Source organism: Mytilus californianus, unplaced genomic scaffold, assembly GCF_021869535.1.
Source record: "Mytilus californianus isolate M0D057914Y unplaced genomic scaffold, xbMytCali1.0.p SCAF_1, whole genome shotgun sequence".
NCBI classification, from domain to species: Eukaryota; Metazoa; Mollusca; class Bivalvia; order Mytilida; family Mytilidae; genus Mytilus; species Mytilus californianus.
The window spans coordinates 45,140,731-45,165,813 of record NW_026262581.1 but is presented as its reverse complement, the minus strand read 5'-3'; the positions used below and the strand labels follow the sequence as shown (position 1 = coordinate 45,165,813).

The 25,083-nt window shown below is 31.9% G+C and overlaps 1 protein-coding gene across 2 annotated transcripts in view; it reads left to right on the top strand.

The window, feature by feature from the left end:
* Positions 1-19,828, top strand: part of LOC127701824 (uncharacterized) — a 32,021-nt gene extending 12,193 nt beyond the window's left edge. For both annotated transcript variants that reach the window (XM_052205793.1, XM_052205802.1), the window contains exons 3-13: positions 2,604-2,714; positions 5,922-6,076; positions 6,446-6,826; positions 7,189-7,250; positions 7,884-8,013; positions 11,107-11,225; positions 12,278-12,491; positions 12,749-12,820; positions 14,007-14,168; positions 15,221-15,284; positions 15,936-19,828. In XM_052205793.1, the coding sequence (XP_052061753.1) occupies positions 2,604-2,714; positions 5,922-6,076; positions 6,446-6,826; positions 7,189-7,250; positions 7,884-8,013; positions 11,107-11,225; positions 12,278-12,491; positions 12,749-12,820; positions 14,007-14,168; positions 15,221-15,284; positions 15,936-17,080 (2,615 nt within the window). In that variant the 3' untranslated portion in view covers positions 17,081-19,828. The remainder of the gene's footprint in view (positions 1-2,603; positions 2,715-5,921; positions 6,077-6,445; positions 6,827-7,188; positions 7,251-7,883; positions 8,014-11,106; positions 11,226-12,277; positions 12,492-12,748; positions 12,821-14,006; positions 14,169-15,220; positions 15,285-15,935) is intronic.
* The last annotated feature ends 5,255 nt before the right edge of the window (positions 19,829-25,083 follow it).

Below are 25,083 nucleotides of genomic sequence, written 5' to 3'. Positions count from 1 at the left end.
TGACGCAATATTAAAAAGGACATAGATTTGCGGAAAGGACATAGATTTGAGGCTGGACATAGATTTGAGGCTTACATATATAAATGTTCTTTTACAAGATCTCAACTCTCCAAAAAATGCAGCTATTATTAAGTAGCTTTTCTCCTTTATTAAGTACAGGTGCATTTGCCTACCTTGTTTGAAAGGTTCAAGTGAAATAAGATCCTGATATAAGGGTGATCTCGAAAATGCTGTATTATGAAAATAGAAATCCAAATCAATTGCCATAATTAACTAATAACTTGTAATTTAACTTCCTGTTAGTGTTACACAGGATATTAATCCTTTGAGTCCGACAATATGGGATTTCTAGTGTTTTCTGCAATCTTAGATTGTGAACAAGCAGAAAATAATTATTATGCCCCACCTAGGATAGTAGTAGGGGCATTATGTTTTCTGGTCTGTCCGTCCATCCTTCTGTCCCACTTCAGGTTAAAGTTTTTGGTCAAGGTAGTTTTTGATGAAGTTGAAGTCCAATCAACTTGAAACTTAGTACACATGTTCCCTATGATATGATCTTTCTAATTTTAATGCCAAATTAGAGTTTTGATCCCAATTTCACAGTCCACTGAACATAGAAAATGATAGTGCGAGTGGGTCATCCATGTACTATGGACACATTCTTTTTTTCTAGATCTTTTCAAAGGAAATAAGCAAATTTTGAATTCATTTGTAAGATTTTGCATCTAAATGACAATTTTGTGTTTTATCTTAGTATTAAGACTATTTTGACCAATACAGGATAAGTTTTGTTTGCTTTACTCATTTCCTCTTAGTCATATAAGGGCAGATAACTCGGACAATTTTATTTTTATGCCCCTGCCGTAGCAGAGGGGGCATTAAGTTTTACCCTTGTCTGTCTGTAAGTACGTACATACGTACGTCCAAAAATTGGTTTCAGTTCTCTAACTTGAGTTTGCCTCAACCAAATGTTATGAAACTTATACACAATGCTTACTACCACAAAATACAGATCAAGTTTGAATTTTGGTGGGGTCACTCTAACCATTCTCGAGTTATGCCCTTTTTTGGGGGTTATGGTCCCAACAGTTTAGGAATTAAGGGGCCCAAATAAGCATTTTTCTAGTTTCATGACAATAACTTGTGGAACAGTGTATGTCTCTCTCTGAAATTATACCACAAGTTTCCATACCACAAAGGGATGGTTAGGATTGGCTTTGGGGGGTTATGGCTCAAACTGTTTAGGAATTAGGGGCAAACAAGTGAGAAAAAACAAGGGTGTCCTGGTCAATGGACAATTACTTAAGTACAAATTACAGTGTAAGGAAGGTAATTCAAACACAACTTTGAATTACCTCCCTTACACTGCTTTTAAATTATGTATTAAGAAATGATGTGTTGTCTTGAGGTGATTTGCTGTCAATTCATTTTAAGAAGTTACTATTTTAATAATTTTTAAAATGCTGATTAAGGTAAATTAATTTTAGCTATGATTATGTATGTCATTTTCTATTTTAAGACTTTTATGATGTATTTAAATGGGTTATTATGGTTGCAAACTCCATTGAATTTTTTTTGGAAAAAGGGGGAAGGTTAAAAAAAATTGGAGGGGGGGGGGGGGAATTATTTTCTCCTCAAGATTTCAGAAATCGAAAAGAAAATTTCTTCAAAATTTTGAAAGAAAGGGGGGAGGGGGGTATACAAATTTTTTTTGAAAAAGAAGGGGGGAGGTCAATTCGCAACAGCATAGTGTATTGCACGAAAGCAAAAAATTTAATATAAATTCAAATCATATAACCAGTTCTTTGACTACAGTTATTCTGTGTCAAATGTTGAATTACAATCCAAATTCAGACCTGTATCAAGCGCGAAAATTGTGTCCATTTTTGCCCCAACTGTTCAGGGTTAGACCTCTGAGGTCGTATCCAGCTGCACTTGGCGAAGCAATTTATTTCAGTTTATATTCTGAAAGATCATTATATAAATAGCTATCTTCTTATTTTTAAGTTTAAAAAAAAATCGTTTATTTTTCTTTCTATTCACAAAAAATTTCCATGTATAATTTTTACAAAACATTTCAAATTTTGCACAACTTTTAGCTTGAACAAGAATGTGTCCATAGTACACGGATGCCCCACTCGCACTATCAATTTCTAAGTTCAGTGGACTGTGAAATTGGGGTCAAAACTCTAATTAGGCATTAAAATTAGAAAGGTCATATCATAGGGAACATGTGTACTAAGTTTCAAGTTGATTGGACTTCAACTTCATTAAAAACTACCTTGACCAAAAACTTTAACCTGAAGTGGGATAGACAGACGGACAGACAGACGGAAGGATAGACGAATGAACGGACGCACAGATTGAAAAACATAATGTCCCTAGGTGGGGCATAAAAAAAGCACTATGATCCATACTTATTATTATATTTTTGAAAACATCATGATGTAAACTACATCAAGGCAAGGTTTTATTGAATTATATTGATTTTAATTTACAAGCCAATCCCCCTCCTTTTCTATCTTAAGATAAAATTAGTTCATGAACACAGAAAAATGACCTTGCAGTAGTATTACATGCTTTACTTTTGGTATTTTTTATAGTTACGAGTGAGTCAGAAGATACTCAGTCATTTTATTCACCAAAGAAAGTTAACAGTAACGATGACCGGACAGCATCACAAATACAAGCAGCTTTAGATAATTTTGATAGCAGTAAGTATTATGGTCTTATTTGATGAATTTTTCTCTAATTTTTGTGCTATTTTCACATTTCTTGATCAGTGTGAGAAAAATATTTCTCCTCACTAGTGAAATATCTTTTCTCTGCAAATTCTCCTGCTTTCTTCTGAATTTCCCATTGTGATGTCATGAAAAAAGGCGACCATGTCTGATGACCTCACATATAAAGAACACAACTTTCTGCAAATCTTTGAAAAGGAAGGATAAAAATCATTAGAGAAACATATTCCACCACTATGACTCGTGTATTACGATATTTCTCCACTCTCAACAGTTAAATTTTAAATATTTCATTATGGAATACTGTGGATTCATTTATTTTCCAGGGTACCATATTTCTTGGATTGAGGAAAAATTGTATTTTCGTGGATATTTGATTTCGTGCTTTTGTTTGTAAAGTCTGTAAACAAGCCTAAAGAAAATTTGTAATTTGTTTAACATTGATTGAAATTCATGGTTCACCTGTACTGATGAAATGTGCAAAAATTGGTATCCCACGAATAATATTGAATCAACAGTATCTTAAATGAAGTGGACCATAATTAGCAATGTGATCATAATGAAACTTACTAAATTGTTTGAAATGATATCAGATTACTGCTTGAACTGGAGATTAACCACAATGTGCATAATTGTTTTAGGGTGTCTACTGTTCTCTTTTTCATTTAAATAATATTGAAATATAACCTGTTTAGACCAATTTATATTATTATATTATGTATTATAATAATATATAGGTAGTGCATGTAGTCTGAAGTTCTGTATTTTTAGAAGCAAATTCAGATAAATGATTGCAATATTTTTTCATGTGATGTATTATTAGTAAAACCATGTTTATAATCTTTCAGGAAATCAAATAAATAATTAGCAGTAATTGTGCTTTCAAACAAAAAGTGTTGTGTTTTAATAATTGAAAATTTGGAGCTATATTACCAAAAAGCTTGTAAATTAGATAATGCAGATCGTTTTTGCATTTAAAAGGTTGTTTGTACCTGATGTACGTTTATTTGTAAATGTATTTTGTATGCAATTTTGAATAAGAAATTCTCACTACAGTAGCACATTATAGAATTTTAAATATTCGTGGTAGTTACTTAAATGCACAGATATATCCAGTTGTATATGAAATTTCAGTGAATAAGTAGATAAATATTTTGATAATATAGTAAACATAATTTTCAGCAAGAGGCTGCATCGGTTTTAATTGGCTCGCCTGCGAAGAAAGTTGCATTAAGCGAGACATAGGTATTACTATCCAGTGGCGGCGTAAACTATTTGTATAAAGCTTTTTATTTCAGAAGGTAGAAGACCTGGATGCTTCATATCTTGTATGCAGATACCTTATGTTACCAAGTTTCCGTCAATCATATGTCCATTGTCCTTGAACTCATTTTCATGGTTCAGCGACTGCTTGAAAAATTGTTTTTTAGTTTTTTTTGTCGTGAATATCTCACTTATTGTGAGTAATAGGATAACTATATTTGGTATATGGGTTCCTTGCAACATCTACATGTCCGTCAGACAGAGTTCACCTGACCTCGACCTCATTTAATGGATCAGTGATCAAGGTTAAAGTTACTTGATTACGTCCGTTTCTCAAATACTATAAGCAGTAGGTCAACTATATTTGGTGTATGGAATGATTGTTACAGGTACATGTCAGTCTGGCAGGTTTCATCCAACCTTGACCTCATTTTCATGATTCATTGGTCAATGTTAAGTTTTTGTGTTTTTGTCTGTTTTTCAAGTACTATAAGCAATAGGTCAACTATATTTGGTGTATGGAATGATTGTAATGTGTACATGTCTGTCTGGAAGGTATCATCTGACCTTGACCTAATTTTTATGGTTCAATGGTCAATGTTAAGTTTTTGTGTTTTTGTCCGTTTTTCAAGTACTATAAGCAATAGGTCAACTATATTTGGTGTATGGAATGATTGTTATGGGTACATGTCAGTATGGCAGGTTTCATCCAACCTTGACCTCATTTTCATGGTTCAATGGTCAATGTTAAGTTTTTGTGTTTTTGTCTGTTTTTCAAGTACTATAGCAATAGGTCAACTATATTTGGTGTATGGAATGATTGTAATGTGTACATGTCTGTCTGGAAGGTATCATATGACCTTGACCTAATTTTTATAGTTCAATGGTCAATGTTAAGTTTTCGTATTTTGGTCTATTTTTCAAATACTTATAGCAATTTGTCAGCTATATTTGGTGTATTCAATAATTGTAAGGTGCACATTTCTGTCTGGAAGGATAATCTGACCTTGACCTCATATTTATGGTTCATTTGTCAGTGTTTAGTTTTTGTGTTTTGGTCTGTTTTTCAACTAGCATATGCAATAGGTCAAGTAAATTGGTGTATAAAAAAATTGTAAGGTGTAGATGTCTGTCTGACGCAATTTATCTGACCTTGACCTCATTGTCATAGATTTTTAAAAATGTAAAGTTTCTTTTATACTGTTAATAAAACCTTTATCTTTAAGACTTTCAACATAAAATCAATGGTTAGTAAAGCAGGCGAGAGACATTTCAGCATGTGCACTCTTGTTTAAAAATATTTGCTTCAGATGATGTAATTTGTTGTTGTCTACCTTAATGATTTTTATCTAATGTTATTTACTTGAATCAGGATGTAAGGTGTACTGTTTGAAATGATAATCTTTTGCTATTTAGAGGCCTTTTATAGTTTTCCGTATGGTATGGGGATTGCTCATCATTTAAAGTCTTTTGAGTGATCTGGGTGTAATTGTTAACATCCTTATTCTATGTTCTATGGTGGATAGTTTTCTAATTGGCAATAAAATTCATATTTCCTTATTTGGTATTTAAGCTTTAATGGTCATTAATTTTTTGACATCATGCAGTAGAGCAAAAATTTTCAATAGATAAAAGAAAACTATTTAGACTTGACTTTGAGAGAAAATCACATGATTTTAGAAACAACCACCAACTGATTTTAATTGTTTCAGTAGTAACCTTACATTTTTAAGTACAAATGCATTACAGAGAAAAGCTAATTAAAGGTGAGGGATATTTTTGGATATATTTCACCTGTATAAAATAGGGAAGTAAAAACTTCTGAAATCCCTGTTGTGAAATTATTTTATAGCTTCAACCAAAATTTACTGTTTGATAATTTGATATCAAGTTTATTACATTTTGTATTGTTTATAGAAAGCATTAAGCCTCCAGGGAAAGGACAAAACAGAAAGACTTCCCCGCCAAAAGTTGAAGATGTCAATGTCAATTTAAACAGATGTGATACATTCAAAGACAAAATGGAAATGGGAAGTAAACATTTAGATGGAGGATTGATTTCTAAACCTTCAGTAAGTTTGAATCAACTATGTACTTTAATATAATTCAAGACTACATGTATATTTAACTGTTATAAATTTCTTCACAAGTTATGTCCATTACACCTTAAATCATATTTCATTGCAGTAATAATTGAATTTTCAGTGAACATTTTTGGGGTTTGGAATTAAGACTTTGGGTAGAAAGGATGGTATGGTATTTCATTCTGTAACATAATTTGAGATACATTTACTGTGTATGTCTGTTGCAGCAAAATATTTATCTTTAGAAATTTAGGTAAAATGAAAGGGGATTTAAAGGCTTATGTTGCATATTTTTGAACCTATGATAGTAATTTTACTCAGTTATAATTATTTTTTTTTAATATTTTGATGTTGCAGATTAAGAAACAAATTAGCAAAGAAGTTGAAAGTGAAGACAAAACAATAATGCATGAAGTTGGAGTGAGTGGCCCAGGAAAAAGTATGGACAATATGGCATCTAATACGGCATTAAGACAGAGATTACAAAATAACAAAAGTTCCTCAGGGTACCACAAATCCAAAGACAAAGATGTTGGTTCCTCAGAGTACCACAAATCCAAAGACAACGATGTTGATTATTCAATAGCTTTAAATGGAATTCATGGTTTTAGTTACAAAGAAATTGTTCAAGCAACTGATGGATTCAGTGATGAATACTTAATTGGACAGGGTGCTTATGGGAAAGTTTTCCATGCAGTTTTAAAAAATACAAAATGTGCTGTTAAAAAATTATTTTCTGTAAGTATGTCAGGTTGGAAAGTATTCTTTCATGTAGAATTATTTGTATATTTTGAGTTCATATTTGTTTGAAGAAATTCTACGAGTTCTGTTTGGTAAATGCTTAAGCTAATGTGCAATAATGCCAAAAAATATTGGATAAAAGTTAATACTGTGAATTCAGAAATTTTTGCATGCATTTATTCAAAGGTTTTTGAACCAATGACATGAATGTGAGATTAATTGATGTGAGTAAAGGAAATGCTGCATACAAAAAATGTTTTTAAAATCTATAAATGAAATATATATTCAGAAGCACAAAATTTTTTAAGTTTTATTTTCATTTCATTCATTTTGTATAATAATTGTTTCTACAATTACAGAGAGAAGATGTGAATGGTAACATAGAACAGCAAGTCAAAAGAGAGTTAGCAACTTTAAGCAAGTACGTAAATATTCTTTTGTTTTAATACTTTTACAATGTTCACGTTTGTAAAAAATTCTACTTCCTTATGTTCTGCAAGTGTCTTTTTCTCTCCTTATTTTAGCTGGAGTGGATGATTTTCTTGTTGGAAAATAATAAATACAAATTTAGAATAACCAGTATAAGGATAAGATTCTTTGATATATATTTGTATGAAATTTTAAAGAATGAACATGCATACTTGTTATTTATGCATGAAACAAACACTTCACCTTGAAAATTTAAGATTTAACAAACACAACCGAAACAAGGTCAGACATAACTGTGTCTTCATTATTAAATGTTTTACAGATTTTTTTGTTAGGTGTGTTTTGTTTTCCTTTTTTTTTGTTAGGGGTGAGGTTTGTTTTCAACAATGTCTCCCTGAACGATAAGTGTAATAATTGATGTTACGTTCAGTATTATCTTGTTTCTCGTTTTATTTCTAACTTCAATTATGTACTGAGTGCAAGAGAATGTATAGTATAGAACAAAGTAATAAGCTAGAAAGCTTTAGAATTTCTGCTTTCATATGAAATTCTTGTGTTTGATCATGAGAAATTCGTTTTACAAAGTAAAACAAAAATAAAAAAATGTTAAAATTGTCTATTTTAGGTATAGACACAACAATATAGTGTTGCTGTATGGCTATATGATTGACCAACCTGATGTCTCCATGGCTGATGTTTGTCTTGTATATCAGTTGATGCCTAATGGTTCTCTGGAAGATAGAATAGCATGCAAGGTATGTAACTCTAGTGATTGACCAGTCACATGTATTTATCAGAGTATCAGTATCAGTTGATGCCTAATGGTTCTCTGGAAGATAGAATAGCATGCAAGGTATGTAACTCTAGTGATTGACCAGTCACATGTATTTATCAGAGTATCAGTATCAGTTGATGCCTAATGGTTCTCTGGAAGATAGAATAGCATGCAAGGTATGTAACTCTAGTGATTGACCAGTCACATGTATTTATCAGAGTATCAGTATCAGTTGATGCCTAATGGTTCTCTGGAAGATAGAATAGCATGCAAGGTATGTAACTCTAGTGATTGACCAGTCACATGTATTTATCAGAGTATCAGTATCAGTTGATGCCTAATGGTTCTCTGGAAGATAGAATAGCATGCAAGGTATGTAACTCTAGTGATTGACCAGTCACATGTATTTATCAGAGTATCAGTATCAGTTGATGCCTAATGGTTCTCTGGAAGATAGAATAGCATGCAAGGTATGTAACTCTAGTGATTGACCAGTCACATGTATTTATCAGAGTATCAGTATCAGTTGATGCCTAATGGTTCTCTGGAAGATAGAATAGCATGCAAGGTATGTAACTCTAGTGATTGACCAGTCACATGTATTTATCAGAGTATCAGTATCAGTTGATGCCTAATGGTTCTCTGGAAGATAGAATAGCATGCAAGGTATGTAACTCTAGTGATTGACCAGTCACATGTATTTATCAGAGTATCAGTATCAGTTGATGCCTAATGGTTCTCTGGAAGATAGAATAGCATGCAAGGTATGTAACTCTAGTGATTGACCAGTCACATGTATTTATCAGAGTATCAGTATCAGTTGATGCCTAATGGTTCTCTGGAAGATAGAATAGCATGCAAGGTATGTAACTCTAGTGATTGACCAGTCACATGTATTTATCAGAGTATCAGTATCAGTTGATGCCTAATGGTTCTCTGGAAGATAGAATAGCATGCAAGGTATGTAACTCTAGTGATTGACCAGTCACATGTATTTATCAGAGTATCAGTATCAGTTGATGCCTAATGGTTCTCTGGAAGATAGAATAGCATGCAAGGTATGTAACTCTAGTGATTGACCAGTCACATGTATTTATCAGAGTATCAGTATCAGTTGATGCCTAATGGTTCTCTGGAAGATAGAATAGCATGCAAGGTATGTAACTCTAGTGATTGACCAGTCACATGTATTTATCAGAGTATAAGTATCAGTTGATGCCTAATGGTTCTCTGGAAGATAGAATAGCATGCAAGGTATGTAACTCTAGTGATTGACCAGTCACATGTATTTATCAGAGTATAAGTATCAGTTGATGTCTAATGGTTCTCTGGAAGATAGAATAGCATGCAAGGTATGTAACTCTAGTGATTGACCAGTCACATGTATTTATCAGAGTATAAGTATCAGTTGATGGCTTATGGTTCTCTGGAAGATAGAATAGCATGCAAGGTATGTAACTCTAGTGATTGACCAGTCACATGTATTTATCAGAGTATAAGTATCAGTTAATGTCTATTGTTATTCTAGAAAACTGCTGAATTTGTTATTGTCCCTTTGGTATCTTCTGACTCTGTTTTAACATGTAAGGTAGGTGACTCTGTAAGTATTGGCCCCATATTGATTGATTGATAATTGTGGTGTTTAACACCATTTTAAGCACTATTAGCTATTTTGTGGTGGTTAGTTTTTTACTGATGGAGGAAGCCAGAATGCCAAAATAGAACCACAACCATTGGCAGGAAAACTGACTGTCCTAGTCAATCGAACTCACCTGCCACATGCATGGTTGGAACTCATAACCTCAGTATTGACAGGCTAGTGATTTAGTATTTGAACTTTTAGACCACTCTGCCACAGTGGCTACCAAACCCCATATTTGATATTTGTCTGGTATGTAAGTTAAGGTAGATATCTCCATAAATTTAGCATTGATACATATCCATGGTAGATTTAGATGTCTGTCTGCTTTTTTTTCTTGAGAGAACAGAACAACCTGTAAGGTAGGTATTTTTGTATTGAGGTTCCAACATGTCCAATCAGACTTTAAGAATGGCAGTTATCTGTATTTTTTTTTGTATCAAAACCAGATATCTGCATTGAAAATATCCTATTTCACTTAAACCTTAAAGGTAAAATTATGTTTATATAGTTCTTTTGTTAAACTAAGAAAGTGTAATTCACAGCTTTAATGATGAATAAAGGATGTGACAGATGACTTTATTTGTATATAATTATGCATCCTGCTTGCACCCAAAAGTTGTTCATGAAGCAGATTTAGCTTCTGCATTTAGTTCAAGGGTTCTTACACCTACAAAATTCTAATATGAATTTTTGTGCTTTAAGATATTCAATTTTTTTGTTTTGATGTCAATTTTTATGCAATATTACCTACTTTTATAGTGGATGAATACTTATGACCTGATGAAATTAAAAGCTACGAATATTAGGTTCCTGTTTCTTTATGTCACAAGAAAAAAGGTTTTTCACAGATTTTGTGATATATTGAAAATATATGGCCATAAACACTTATCTGATGTGTTAAAATTGCATACTCCAGTGAATTTAGAATTTTTTCACTAATAATGTGATTTTTTAAGTTTTCTTATTAAGTTTTGTAAGAAAAAATACTTATCACAGACCATTTACTTTTAAATTCTCAGTTTTCCAGTAGCTTGTGGAAATCCTAACCTTAAATCAATCATTAGTTATTTTATAGGGTTTACATCGTTTATAAAGTTTATATAGATTGATTTAAAAATTTAAAAAATTGGTGAACAAAGTTTTATTGAGATCTATAATAAATTTTAAAGCAGTAAATTGATTTTAAAATATTTAAAAAAAAAAAAAGTTTTTGCTATTGCATTTGTTTTCTACAAAGATAATGATTCAGAAAACCTTTTTAGCAGAAAGTAAAGATATTATATGTTGAATAAAAATGAGAATGGAAATGGGGAATGTATCAAAGAGACAACAAAATGGTAATGACCAAAGAGCAGAAAACAGCCCAAGGCCACCAATGGGTCTTCAAGCATCATTAGATTAATTTAACCTGACATTGAACTATAATTTTAGGACAATACCCCTGCATTAACATGGAAACAAAGACTAGGAATCCTGAGAGGAGCTGCCTGTGGTTTACAGTTTCTACATACATTAACAGATACACCACTCATACATGGGGACATTAAAAGGTAAATTCTACATACATTAACAGTTACACCACTCATACATGGGGACATTAAAAGGTTTATTCTACATACATTAACAGATACACCTCTCATACATGGGGACATTAAAAGGTTTATTCTACATACATTAACAGATACACCACTCATACATGGGAACATTAAAAGGTAAATTCTACATACATTAACAGATACACCTCTCATACATGGGGACATTAAAAGGTTTATTCTACATACATTAACAGATACACCACTCATACATGGGGACATTAAAAGGTAAATTCTACATACATTAACAGATACACCACTCATACATGGGGACATTAAAAGGTAAATTGTGCATACATTTACAGATACACCACTCATACATGGGGACCTTAAAAGGTAAATTCTACATACCGTACATTAACAGATACACCACTCATACATGGGGACATCAAAAGGTAAATTCTACATACCGTACATTAACAGATACACCACTCATACATGGGGACATTAAAAGGTAAATTCTACATACCGTACATTAACAGATACACCACTCATACGTGGGGACATTAAAAGGTAACCATATGATGAATTTGATTATTACTGTATGAGAGCATTATTATTTTTGTCTGTATGGTTCAATAACATGGTACATTGTATTGGTTTTGGGAATTCTGATTACTCCAATTTTCAGTTTTTGACTCAACAAATTTGAGGAAGAAACTATTGGAGTAACCCTCATAAACGTGGGTAGGAACGGGGTACCCCACATGACGAATGACGATGAAATATTTGTTAAAATAATGTTAACGATAAACATTTTACTCCATTTGATACTAACAATAGCTACAAAATGAGATTTAACAAAATTAAGGCTCATTTGATGCTAATGGTAGCGAAAAACGAACGTTTGACGATAAAGTCCAACTTTGTTTGACAAGAAGATCATGTGAACTATATTCCCATGTCTTCTAAAATGGTCATATTTTCAGGTTATGACTTATAAAATTTATTTTTGACTGGCTAATTTTCTATTTTTGTTTTAAATTGACCAGAATTGATATATTTTTCAGTGGGAACATCCTATTAGACAGCAACTTTGAAGCCAAAATATCAGATTTAGGGATGGCTCAGCATGCCACAACTGGTTCTGAGACTGGTCTACTGACACATATCACAAAGAAACAAGCTGATACTAAACAGTATCAGACCAGAGCATATCTGCCACCTGAGGCTCAAAGAGGGTCTAAAATGTCTGTCAAAGGGGATACATATTCATATGGTGTAGTAAGTACATTTTTGTATATGAATAGAATTTATAAATGCAGTCCTTTTTTTAGAAATAAAAAATCAGAAAATTTTATTAGGATAGAATTTTAGCTCCTTAAACACAACCTATTAAATTAGTGTAATAAAAGAGATGTTCTCATTTTACTTAAATTGACCTCAGTGCTTATATTATGTACATGTAGTTTCTTCTTATTAGTCTGTTTTGTAATACTCTACAACTTTGTTTTTACAAATATAATTTTGTTTAATATTAGGTAATTTATGAAGTCTGTACGGGGGAGAAATCTTATGATGAAAGAAGGGAAGGAACTGACAATAAATTTTTGGTAAGTAGTTATATTATGTGTCGAATCAAAAATGTATAAAAGGCGGAAAAATACATACTTTTTTCACTTAAATACAACGAAAGATGTGAAGTTCCATGGTAACAATATGAAATTAAGAAGATGTGGTATGATTGTCAATGAATCTACGTCCATAGATCAAATGGTGTAGAAGTTAACAACTATAGGTCACCGTACAACGTTCAACAATGAGCAAAACCCATACCTCATAGCAAGCTTTAAAAGGCCCTCAAATGGCAAATGTAAAACAATTCAAACGAGAAAACTAACAGCCTGATTTATCTATAAAACAATAATCGAAAAAACAAATATTATAAACAGCAACAAACGACAACCACTGAAATACTGGCTCCTGACTCCTGACTCCTAAAACATGTTTTATTATGACTTGTTGTCACTGGCTGTTTAAAAGTTCATTTTTTGAGTTGCCTCTGTGGTCATGTGGTAAAACTTTAACCTCTAGTGATGGGAGTTTTTGGTTGGATCCCAGCCAGGTAACACTCAATATTTACGAACTGTTATTCTTATTTGATGCTTATTTGCTTTAGAAGTATGAGCAAAGCCTATTTGGCTCAAGAGCACATAAGAAATATGAAGTAATGTGTTTTTCAATTGCAAAGCAAGATTCACATTCATACATTCAATCATTTGCTCTCACTGAATATGTGTGAAAGAAAATTGTCAGAAATGAAAAAGCACTGATGCAGAAATGAAAAAGCTCTGATGCATCCATGAACTATTTACACATGATTGGTGTATTTTTGTATACTCATCAGACACATGAATGGTTGATAAGAATTTTAAATGACACACAAACTGTATTTTTTACATGATCAGTGATGATTAACAGTCACTGTGAAAACTGACTAAACCAAACAGGTTCTAAGTAAACAAACACAAAAAAAATCCGTTTCAAAGGGGTAAAGTTGAGACAGATTTCAGAGTATGCTTTGGACATAATTGTCAAGCTTATACTGATAAATTGATGGTTGTTGAACATCAAGAAGTGAATATTGCTTGCATGTTAAGGATGGTTCAAGGTTTTATACCGAAGCAATGATAAGTACAGTTTTCTGCCATATGAAAAAATGTTAAGAACAAATATAATTTCATTTTATTTTTCTCATTACAGTATGTCAATATGTATAATTTAAAATTCTTTTTTAAGGTTGAGTATATGATTGAAATGGTTGGTGATAATGAAGAGAAATTTTACAACATGTGCGATCCAAATGATAAAAATATTCCTCAGGATTTGTACAATTCTGTGTTTAAACTGGCACAGGCGTGCACATCCAAATTAAAGAAAGGTCGACCAGAAATGAAAATGGTAAGTGGTATGAATCTTAATCCTACTGAATCATTTAATCAAAAAGGCAATTTCATTGTTGCAAAACCGTAGAAGTCTTTGATGGGTCTTAACCAACATTCAGGGGATGTTGAACATATCTATAGGATTCCTACTTTTTGTGTGCTTATATTTTAAAAGAATGAAAATAGATTCTTTTCTCAAAACTACTGAACAGAATGATTTTATTATTTAGACTGTAGCTCAATAGTTTTGAGATATGTCAGACACCTACTTCCTGTTTTTGGATAGTTTGAATTATAAGTTGGGATATGCGTGGTGGGACAAAGTGTGCATAATTTGCTGTGTGTTTGTTTATTCTACATTGGCTAGAGGTATAAGGGAGGGTTGAGATATCACAAAACGTTTATCCTCGCCACATTTTTGCACCTGTCCCAAGTCAAGAACCTCTGTACTTTGTTAGTCTTGTATGTTTTTATAATTTTGGTTTATTTATATGTTTCGGAGTTTATTTTGACTTCCATTTTCTCTTAACCAGTGTACATTTTTGTTTAGGAGCCAGCTGAAGCCTGTCTCCGGGTTCCGGATTTTCTCGCTGTGTTGAAGACCCACTGGTGGCCTTGAGCTGTTTTCTGCTCTTTGGTCGAGTTGTTGTCTCTGACACATTCCCTGTTTCCATTCTCAATTTTATAATTGTATTATTTAAGTGTATTATAAACTTAGGCAAAAATTTAAAATAATAGAAGGCCTTTATATTGTCTAGAGATTTATTTTGTTTCATACTGAGTAAGACTTAATATCAGATTGTTAAAAGTTCCGTTAACAATGTGTAAACACTTGTACAATTGATAGAAATTAGTATGTACTCATAGTTGATTTTTACTGATAATTTAGAGTTTTGTAAAAATTTGGAAATTAAGTCTGTAAACACAATACTTTAAAAAAAAAAAAAAAAAAACCTACAAATTCAAATATACAGATAAGTTTTAGTACAATTAGTTTACATAACAGTAAAAACAAAAAATATTTAATGTAATGAAAATGGTATAAAAGAGTTTGATATACATTTGTAGGCATTTACAGATTTAGAAAAATTGGAGGAGGATTTCATGAATAGTTTTGATAGAAGAAATGGAGGTAAGAAAGAATAGTAGCAGTTTTATAGCACTGAAGTGTTCAAATATCCCACCTGTCCTTTTATTAAGGATCCCTGCTGGTCTTTTTTAGGTGTATTGTATCTCTTTAGATTGCCATTGTAAGAGGAAAGGTCTTGCAAAGAAGGGATCACTTATTTATATCACTGTATCATTATACGCCCTTTTACAGAACGTATTATGGTATACTGTTGTCCGTCCGTTGTCAACATGTCAGACATTAACTCAAAAACGCTTTATATTTGTCTTGCTATCATTTTTGTCTTGCATGGTAGGTATGTTGTCAAGTGATTACATTTTGTCGTCTAGTCAGTGTCAGCGGTGTTGCCAATATTTTAGGTTCAATCTGTTGTTGAAGTTTTTTTCAATAACTTTGTCAAACCATATTGGAATTTTACAAAATTTGGACACAATAAATCTTTTTTCTGATCAAAATACAGTGTACATAGCAGAATTTTGAAATTATTTTTTTGTTCCCATATTTTAGTGATAAAGTGACTTAGTCTAAGTAAATTGATTTTTCCTTCAGATTTTATGTGACAGTGAATGAAAAAAAATGGAAAATTTCATTTGGAGTGGTGTAATAAAGCTTAAATCAAACAATCTGACTTAATTATTGTTATATTTTTTTCAGTCTGTGATTCAGTCAACACAATTGAGCAAACAACTATGCAGTATTCAAATCTAGTGGATGCCAGTTCTCACGGTGGATGTGTGTTTGTTGATCCATCTAGTCTTGATCCTCATTTGGCATCCATGTTGTCTCAAATCCCTCCAGGTCAACCTATACCAGAATCTTTACTACTGCAGATGGGATATGATCATAGAGTTCCTGGTACTGTTGCAACGGAACTTCAAGTACAACAGAAATTAGCAGAGATAAAAAAGTATGAAGAGGAATTCAATGGAACTAAGGAAATGGTCGTTGTTGAGGAAAACCAGGAAGATATTCAAATTGAGGAAAACACATATGAAAATAATGATGAAGTTACAAATATTGAAGAAAACAATGCAAATGAAACCACAGAACCATCTTTTGAATGTGAAAATGTGGAATCGCTTCAGCAACTTGATGATCATCAGCCAGAATGTGAAGGAGAACTTGATTTGGAGCAAGAACGAATGGACCGTGAAGATAGACGATTAGAAAATCTGAAATTAGTTTCTGAAGAAGACCCAGTAGTGAAGGAAAAGTTTACTAAATCTAGAGACGATTTCTTTGCACGATTTCAGCAGCAGTTGATGTTTGCCACACAATATAGTGATGAATCTGTGTGTGAAAACGAAGAAGAAGATGACGACGAAGATAACACTCTTGTGAACAATGATAATGTACAAAGCCAAAATTCTGTTTATATATATAATGATCAAAATGAAGAACAATATGATTCAAATCTGTTGTTCAGTCAAATGGACGAAAATCTTGATACTCCCATTCAAAACATGGAAACAAATAGAAATTATGATCACGGAGATAAACTGGATGCCCACAGACAGAAATGTGATAACTATCAAAGTATTGCCAGAGAAATGAGCGATGAGAATGGAAAAGTTGTAGGAGAATTAATCGAACCTGATCAAAGACCTTTCGAAGGAGACATTTCTGAAAGTGAAAATTCTTTAATCAATGACTTTGGTACAGCTTTATCAATAGAAACTGATGGTGATGTAAATGTTAACTTAAATGTCATAACAAACCAGTTCTCACAGAAAAACAATTTTACTTGGCAACAGCTCCAAAGGAGACCTGAGGCCTCAGAAGGGGAATGCTATGTGTAAATAAAACTTTCTTTCTTATGAGTTAAAACCAACCTTTAAAAAGTCATCATTGCATTTACCATTTGAAACCATTGCTAAAACTTTATACACATGTATTATATTACAGTAATACTGCAATATTTACTATAAAATTCATTCTTATAACTTAGAATTGAATATGTAGATATTTTTTTTTATGATAGAGCTATAGTGCTATAATATGTTTAATAATTTATCTGAAGAAAAAAAAATGACCTAGTTTTTTAGTGCGATCATGTCAGTTGCATAACATGAATTTCTTAAGATAGAAAATAACTAAAGTTTTCAATTAAGTTGAATGTTTAGAAGTAACATTGAATGTCAACCATTAAGTTTAGAAGTAACATTTAATTTGCACAATATGTTTGGAAGCAACATTAAGTTTGCACAGTATGTAACATTAATTGTCAAACTTTTTGTATAGAAGAAACATTAACTTAGAAGTATTAAGGTGGTACCAAACACATGGACTAAAATTAATTTGGCTCGTTTAATTTTCATAAAATTTTGAAAAAATATTTACTTTGACCCTTTGACAAAAATATAAAAATTTCAAAAAACTTGAACCACATACTTTATTGGAAAAATTTCATTGGATATATAGCAGTTTGACAAACACTAATTTTGATCATTGAGAAGCTTTATATTTCCTTAGCAATAGGATGTGATTAAAACGTTCAGCTGATTTTTAAAGAGTTATCTCCCTGTAGTGTTATGTACCACCTTAATTGCATTTTTTTGTATTAAAGAAGGAGGAAAATAGTCTTTTTCTCAAAGAATTTTCAAATGCCTTGCTTTCTCTATTGATAAATTATGATTGCTTATTTCATTTTTGTTATTTTTTATTTTTTTCCTCAATAGAGTTATATTCTGTTTAGGCCCTTTTTTGGTCATATAGCTCCTTACATTTCAGTGTATTTATGCATACCTTTCAGATGTTTATGTTTGAGCTTTCCTGATGAAGGTAAATGCAGAAAAGCACTTCAGATGCACGAACGTTTGTCTTTATTTCATTTAGGAAATAAGTAAATCGTTGTTTCCAAATAGTGCTTAAAATTTTTGTAACGATACAACTTTCTTTTATTATCTATTTTCCAAGTTAATATTCATACATGTTTTTAAACAAATTCAAAAAAAAAGTTGTTTTAAGTTTTACAAAGTTTTTGCACTTTTTACTAATTTACCTCTTTAAATTTTTTTAACATATGAGCTGCGTCTGATAGAAATCCACTTTATGCAAATGAGTATCAATACATATGTTTACCTATTTCAGGTTGAAAAAATCAATATGCAAAGTCTGTAACTGTTTGAAAATTAAGTTGTTATATGAACCCTACAAAATAGACAAAAATTTATCTTTTATTTTGTATTTGAATGTTCCAACATTATCAAAAGTCTTATACATGTACATGTATACATGCACTTGCATAAGGTCGATTTCTATCCTATGCAGCTCATATGTATAAAAGCAACTTGATTTGTTCAAACTATTTGAAGACAAAAAAGGTTCATATTACATGTATAATGGTTTAATTTCAAAATATATAATTTTATTGCATAATAACCGTCCAAATGTGATGGGCCCTACTGAGACTAGTCATGGTTTGAATAGCAACTTTACCAATTTTGGGTATCTTTTCTGTAAATATTGCAATTTATTGAAATTTCCACTTAGGAATTGTATCATTTGATAATACTTGAAGGAGCATTATCCCATTTTTGTTGTGACAGAGGCTCTAAATCATACAGTAAAGGCATCCCTTTCATGTTCATATTTTCAAGGTGATAAATCACTCAAAATTTTTCTTTCAGTTCGATGGAAGCAGTTATAAAATTTGAATTACAATTTGTTATATTTTGACTGTCTTATATTTCAGTCCCACCATGTTTATAATTTAGATTTAGATTTAGATAAATCCAAACATCCTTCCACATATTATTCCAAAATTTTTGGATTTTTATATTTAAAAAAAATCAGCATGTTGCACTTAATGGTCTATCACTGCCATTTGGCCTCCAATGACTTAAGTGAACTGCCAGCTGAAGGACGCCTCCGGGTGTGGGAGTTTCTTGCTGCATTGAAGACCCATTGTGGCCTTCGGCTGTTGTCTGCTCTATGGTTAGGTTGTCTCTTTGACACATTCCCCATTTCCATTTTCAATTTTATATTCAAGTGTATAAAAACATTATTTATTTTATTGCAAATCTGAAAAAAAAGCCATTTGTTCAATTTTAAAACACTTTAGAAGTAGATTGATGATGTTATTATTCTGAATTATTTTAAGATTTTAAGGCATTTTATTGGAACCAAATCTTGATATTTTTTTCAAAATGCTCTCTGTTGATAATGGTGATGTGATAATGTATCATAATATAACCATCGGCCCACTGTCCCAATCCATATATGACATATGTACAGCTGATGTTCAAATAGCAGCATTAAATGTACATCATACTAACTTACCGGTACTACTTAGAATTAAATTACCATAAATAATGCACTCAATATTTTAAGTGATTATTATAATGCACAATTAGGTGATAAAGAATGCTGTAAACATGTTTCATGATAAAATTAAATATTTATTTTTAGTATACATGTGTATACACAGTTTGTGATATTATAGAATACTGATGTATTGATTGTATATTTTGAAGAAAGTGCTAGTGTAAGTTTTTAAAGATTTGTTAGTTAATATATATCAATAAATTGTTTGTTAACTGTTCAAAGCATTTTCTTGGAATTCATTCTAGTCTGTATGTCCATCTCTTGAATGAAATGGATTGCAGTTAGATGTAAATTTACCCTGTCCATCCCTTTACATTGGGTGTGAAACTGCTAAAGGATTAATACTAATATAATTCGGTAAGAGTCGTTTGGTTCAAGATAAAAAGTGTTTTTAAGTTGATGAAAATACATGTTAGAAAGTGAAATACTATTACTAGGTGAATACAAAAAAAGAATATTGGTTGTATGTGATGTTAAAATCTATTGAATTACTAGGAGATAAATTAATGCAGTAAAGATACAATACTTTTATTGCTGTTCTTCATCTTCACTGTTGAATTTACTACTCACATACATATAACTGTAAAATGTAACAGTATCTGCCTGGCAAATAATCTTCTGGCTTTTTGTCAAGTCTGCGACGAAAGCCACAAGATTATTTGCCAGGCATTGGGATTACAATCCAGCGGCGACTGCATGAACTATTTATATAAACATTATATTTCAGAAGGTAGAAGACCTGGATGCTTTATACCTTATATGCCTTATGTTACGAACTTTCTGTCTGTCATATGTCTATTGTCCTTGACCTAATTTTCATGGTTCAGTGACTGCTTGAGAAAAAAAATTATAGTTTTTTGTCATGTGAAATACTCACTTATTTGAGTAAAAGGATAACTATATTTGGTACATGTCTGTCAGACAGGGTTCACATGACCTCTACCTCATTTTATGGATCAGTGATCAAGATTAAATTTATGTGTTCAAGTTCATATCTCAGATACTATAAGCAATAGGTCAACTATATTGGGTGTGTGGAATGATTATAAGGTGTACATGTCTATCTGTCAGGGTTCAGATGACCTTGACCTCATTTTCATGGATCATTTATAATGTTACAGTATTAGATATAAAAATTGTGAGAAAAAAAGTTTGTCACATGTCAAATGTCAGCATCAATATATCTAAACCAATACTTGATGGCATATATAAAAATTTTATGAGTGGTTTAATTTTTCACAATTGAGACATGATTAAAAATTAATTTGGGGATGATATGTAATAATAATATTACAGTAATCTGTATGTTTCTTGAGTGTTAAAACTCTTTGAAAGTCTTGTATACCAGGTAAGCTACAATCCATTAGAGGTCAGTTTGCAAACATTGACAGTTACAAATTTTATACCCTTTATACTACACTACGCCACTTCCACACAATTCTATTAATGAGAAGTTTTCCTGAATTAAATGGTCTATTAAAAGATATTGGTGGATCTATATATGATGCAAACATTACAATTCCTTTTTTCAGGAATAAAACTTGCAAAAAGTACACAATGCAAAGAAATAAAATCCATTACAGCTTATCTATAAAAGCATGCAAAGCAAACCTTTGATTGACTTGCTTGCTATGTTTGCTTGGATCTTTGTAAACAAAAGGGTAGGCGGAGTTTCAGTCTGTTTAATATATACTGGTATTTGATTGGACAATAAAAATTGACATACAATGTGAAACTTAACATTTAAATGAAGTTAATGTTTATTGTCGAATCAAATTCTAGTATATAGTAAACAGACTGAAATAGACTACCTACCTGTTGTTTACAAACATCCAAACAAACATAGCAAGCAAGTTGGTCAAAGGTTTGTATTGCATGCTTTTATAGAAAAGCTGTAAATTTAAATTTGCTGGATTATATTTTAGAGATGAAGAATACCAACAAGTGATTGGTATTCTAGTGGAAACATACTGTATCCATTTATTCCTTATTTTTGATATATTATGGAAGTCTGATTCCAAGTGCAGGTTTTTAATAAAAAGCAGTATTTTGCATCCAGGTTTTTATTTACATTATATATAAAGCAAACAAGTTAAGGAATTCTTCAACTCTGTCTCTTTGGGTGAATAGATGAAATGATATAGGTTATAATTAAACTTGTTATTCAATTGCTCCATCTCATATTTTTAGCTCACCTGGCCCAAAGGGCCAAGTGATCTTTTCTCATCACTTGGTGTCTGACCTTGTCGTCCGTCGTCGTCTGTTAACTTTTACCAAATTTTCTCCTCTGAATTTACAGGGCCAAATTTAACCAAACTTGGCCACAATCATCATTGGGGTGTCTAGTTTAAAAAATGTGTCCTTTGACCACACCTGCCAACCAAGATGGCCGACATGGCTAAAAATAGAACATAGGGGTAAAATGCAAGTTTTACCTATTATTTCGAAAACCGCAATAAATAGAGAATATCTGACAAAGGGCTTTACTGTTCAAAATGTTGAGCTGTACCTATTGCCCATATATGTCAAAACTGTCAGACAACTTCTTATAGGAGATATTGCCCTTAAATGACGAATTTTAACATTTTTAAAATTTTTTGTCTATTATCTTGAAAACTATAATAGATAGACAGAAACTTTAAGAGGCAAAAATGACCAGCAAGACAAGATCTACAAATAAGTCAAACATGACCAAAATGTTCAGACAACTCCTTATTACGGTTATTGCCCTTTAATGACGATTTTTACTAATTTTTTTTTGATTATTGCCGAATATCTGAAAAACTATTTAATACAAACTGGGTGTTGTATTCTGTTGTCTTTCAGATAATATTGTATTTCTCTTGTAGTTTATATTGTATTTTCCTTGTACATGTAGTCTCATATTGTATATTTTCTGAAGTCTCATTGTATGAATATTGTTTCTGTAGTTTTAGTAAGAGAGCGTTTAATTATTTTGTAACTGTTGTGGTCAACCTGTATTTTAACAGATATAATCTGAGGTAAATTATGTTCTTTTAGTATTGATAAGCCCAGAAGTTCTATATTTAGTAAACGTCTCCTGATAGAGCAAATCTCAATTTAAGTCAAGACAAATACTCACATAATTGAGCATGGTAGACCAAATACAGGCTCCAAAAAAACTAAAGCATGTTTTACATAAGGGGTTTCTGTGTGTAAACCAAAACATAGTATCAGCAAATCATACTGGTTTACAGCTCTTCTATAAAAGCATGCAAAGCAAACCTTTGATCAACTTGCTTGCTATGTTTGTTTGGATGTTTGTAAACAAAAGGTAGGTAGTCTGTTTCAGTCTGTTAACTATATACTGTAATTTGATTGGACAATAAACATTAACTTCATTGCATGTCAAATTTTATTGTCTAATCAAATTCCAGTATATACAAAACAGACTGAAACTCCGCCTACCTATTGTTTGCAAACATCCAAGTACACATAGCAAGCAAGTTGATCAAAGGTTTGCTTTGCATGCTTTAATAGAAGAGCTGTAAAGCAGAAAGATATGTTAGAATGAATAATAATTCTATTATTGATAACACTAAAATCAAACTGGTTTTGGCCCTTGAGAAACACTCAGCATACAAATAAAACATTGAGTTCCAGCCTGAGCAAGTTAGCTTGCAACCTTCAGTGTGAGGAAGAACCTGCCTGCTGGACAATGCACCAGCCAGAGGATGTGGAGTGAAGGGTCTCTACGAGGGGATGAGACTAGGTGCCTCATCTGCAGCTGGGATGTGCAAGGTCTGCTCTGGTTAGCCCATGAAGAAAAATAATTAAAAGAAAAATATATATCACTAGTAAAACCTGAGATGTTTCCCGTGTCATGAAACATTATTTAGGGTGTTAGGAAGGGGATGGTGGGTGGTAAATTGAAAAAGAGCACTGGAAAACTATATCAACTAGTCAGACTGCTATGAACCAAGAACTCATTATACAAAGACAATGCGTATGGCATAACACACAGATTGGGTTCATAAATCATACCAGGGGAGGAGACTGACTTTCAGATAATAAACTATTTTTTGTGAAATTGATTTTAAGAAACGGTATCATATTCTGCATTTCCTCACCAACAGTGATTGTTTGTGACATGTAACTGAATAAGAAAAGATTAGTGTGCCTCCTGGTGAGATTCCAGTTGTAACTTCAAAGTGTCAAGTGCTAGAGAAATTAACCTCTAGATAAAACAAGTGGTCTGTTTATGTTAATTAAATGTATCCAGGATGTCAGCATCTTATCATAACATTAATTATATTGGTAAATTGGAATCCCTGTTTGTATAAACAATATTTATATTACATATATAAGTAAAATAAATAGAAAGAAACTTTAAAAAGCAAAAATGAACAGCAAGACAAGATTTACAAAATAGTCACATAAACAAAATCGTTAGTAGACTCCTTATTGAAGTTATTGCCCTTTAATGCAATTTTCCCCATTTTTGCCTATTATCTTGAAAACTGTAATAGATAAATAGAAACTTTATATAGCACAAATGATCAGCAAGACCAGATAAGCCATAATGAATGAAATCTTTAGTGGACTCGTTATTTGAGTTATTGCCCTTTAATGATAATTTTTATGCATTTTTTGCCTATTATCTTGAAAACTATGATAGATAAATAGAAACTTTAAATGGAAAAATTATCAGAAGGATAAAATCTACCAATATGTCAACATCATGAACATGACTGAAATTGCTATTTAACTCTTAATAGAGTTATTTGCCTTTAATGATGATTTTTACTAAATAGTGGTCATTGTTGAAGATGCAGGTGAGCGATGCAGGCTCTTTAGAGCCTATAATTTTGTATAAATATCAATTTGCTCAATTTTAATTTGATGCAAGACTAAATATTTCTTTTTATCTGTATTGCGTGTTTTGTGCATTTTCCAAGATTATGTCTTCCTATGCTGTTGTATGAAATCTTCTGTGATGTATAGCAGTGAATATTAAGTATAGGATGACGTGATTTTTAATCTGTAGCTTAGGTATTTTTAGCTTGCTCTATGTAACTATGTGGTATAATTTGCTTTTTTGATGTTTTTTTTTATCTATTATACTGCTGTTTTAGAGTTCAGTGCTTTTACTGTACTTGTTTTTATGTGCGTTTTGTTAATCTTCTGATTGAGATTTAAAAGGGGGTGGGTTAAGATCTAGCTTGACCTTGCAATATTTGCATGTGCCTGTCATAAGTCAGGAACTTTATCAGTAGCTGTAGTATGCCAGGTCTTAATGTTTTCTCTCATTTGCAGAATTGGGTGTTGATGGCAAATCTTTTGATTGTTTCTGTAAAACATTTATAACCTCTGGACAATATTTAGCTTGACATATTGTATAGAAACATTTGTTGCTGAAGACCACATGCTGCCCTTTAGATGTCTTTTGAGTTTTTCTTCAAAGGTTGCTGTCTCATTTAAATTATATCCAACATCTTCTTTTATTCCGATCTGA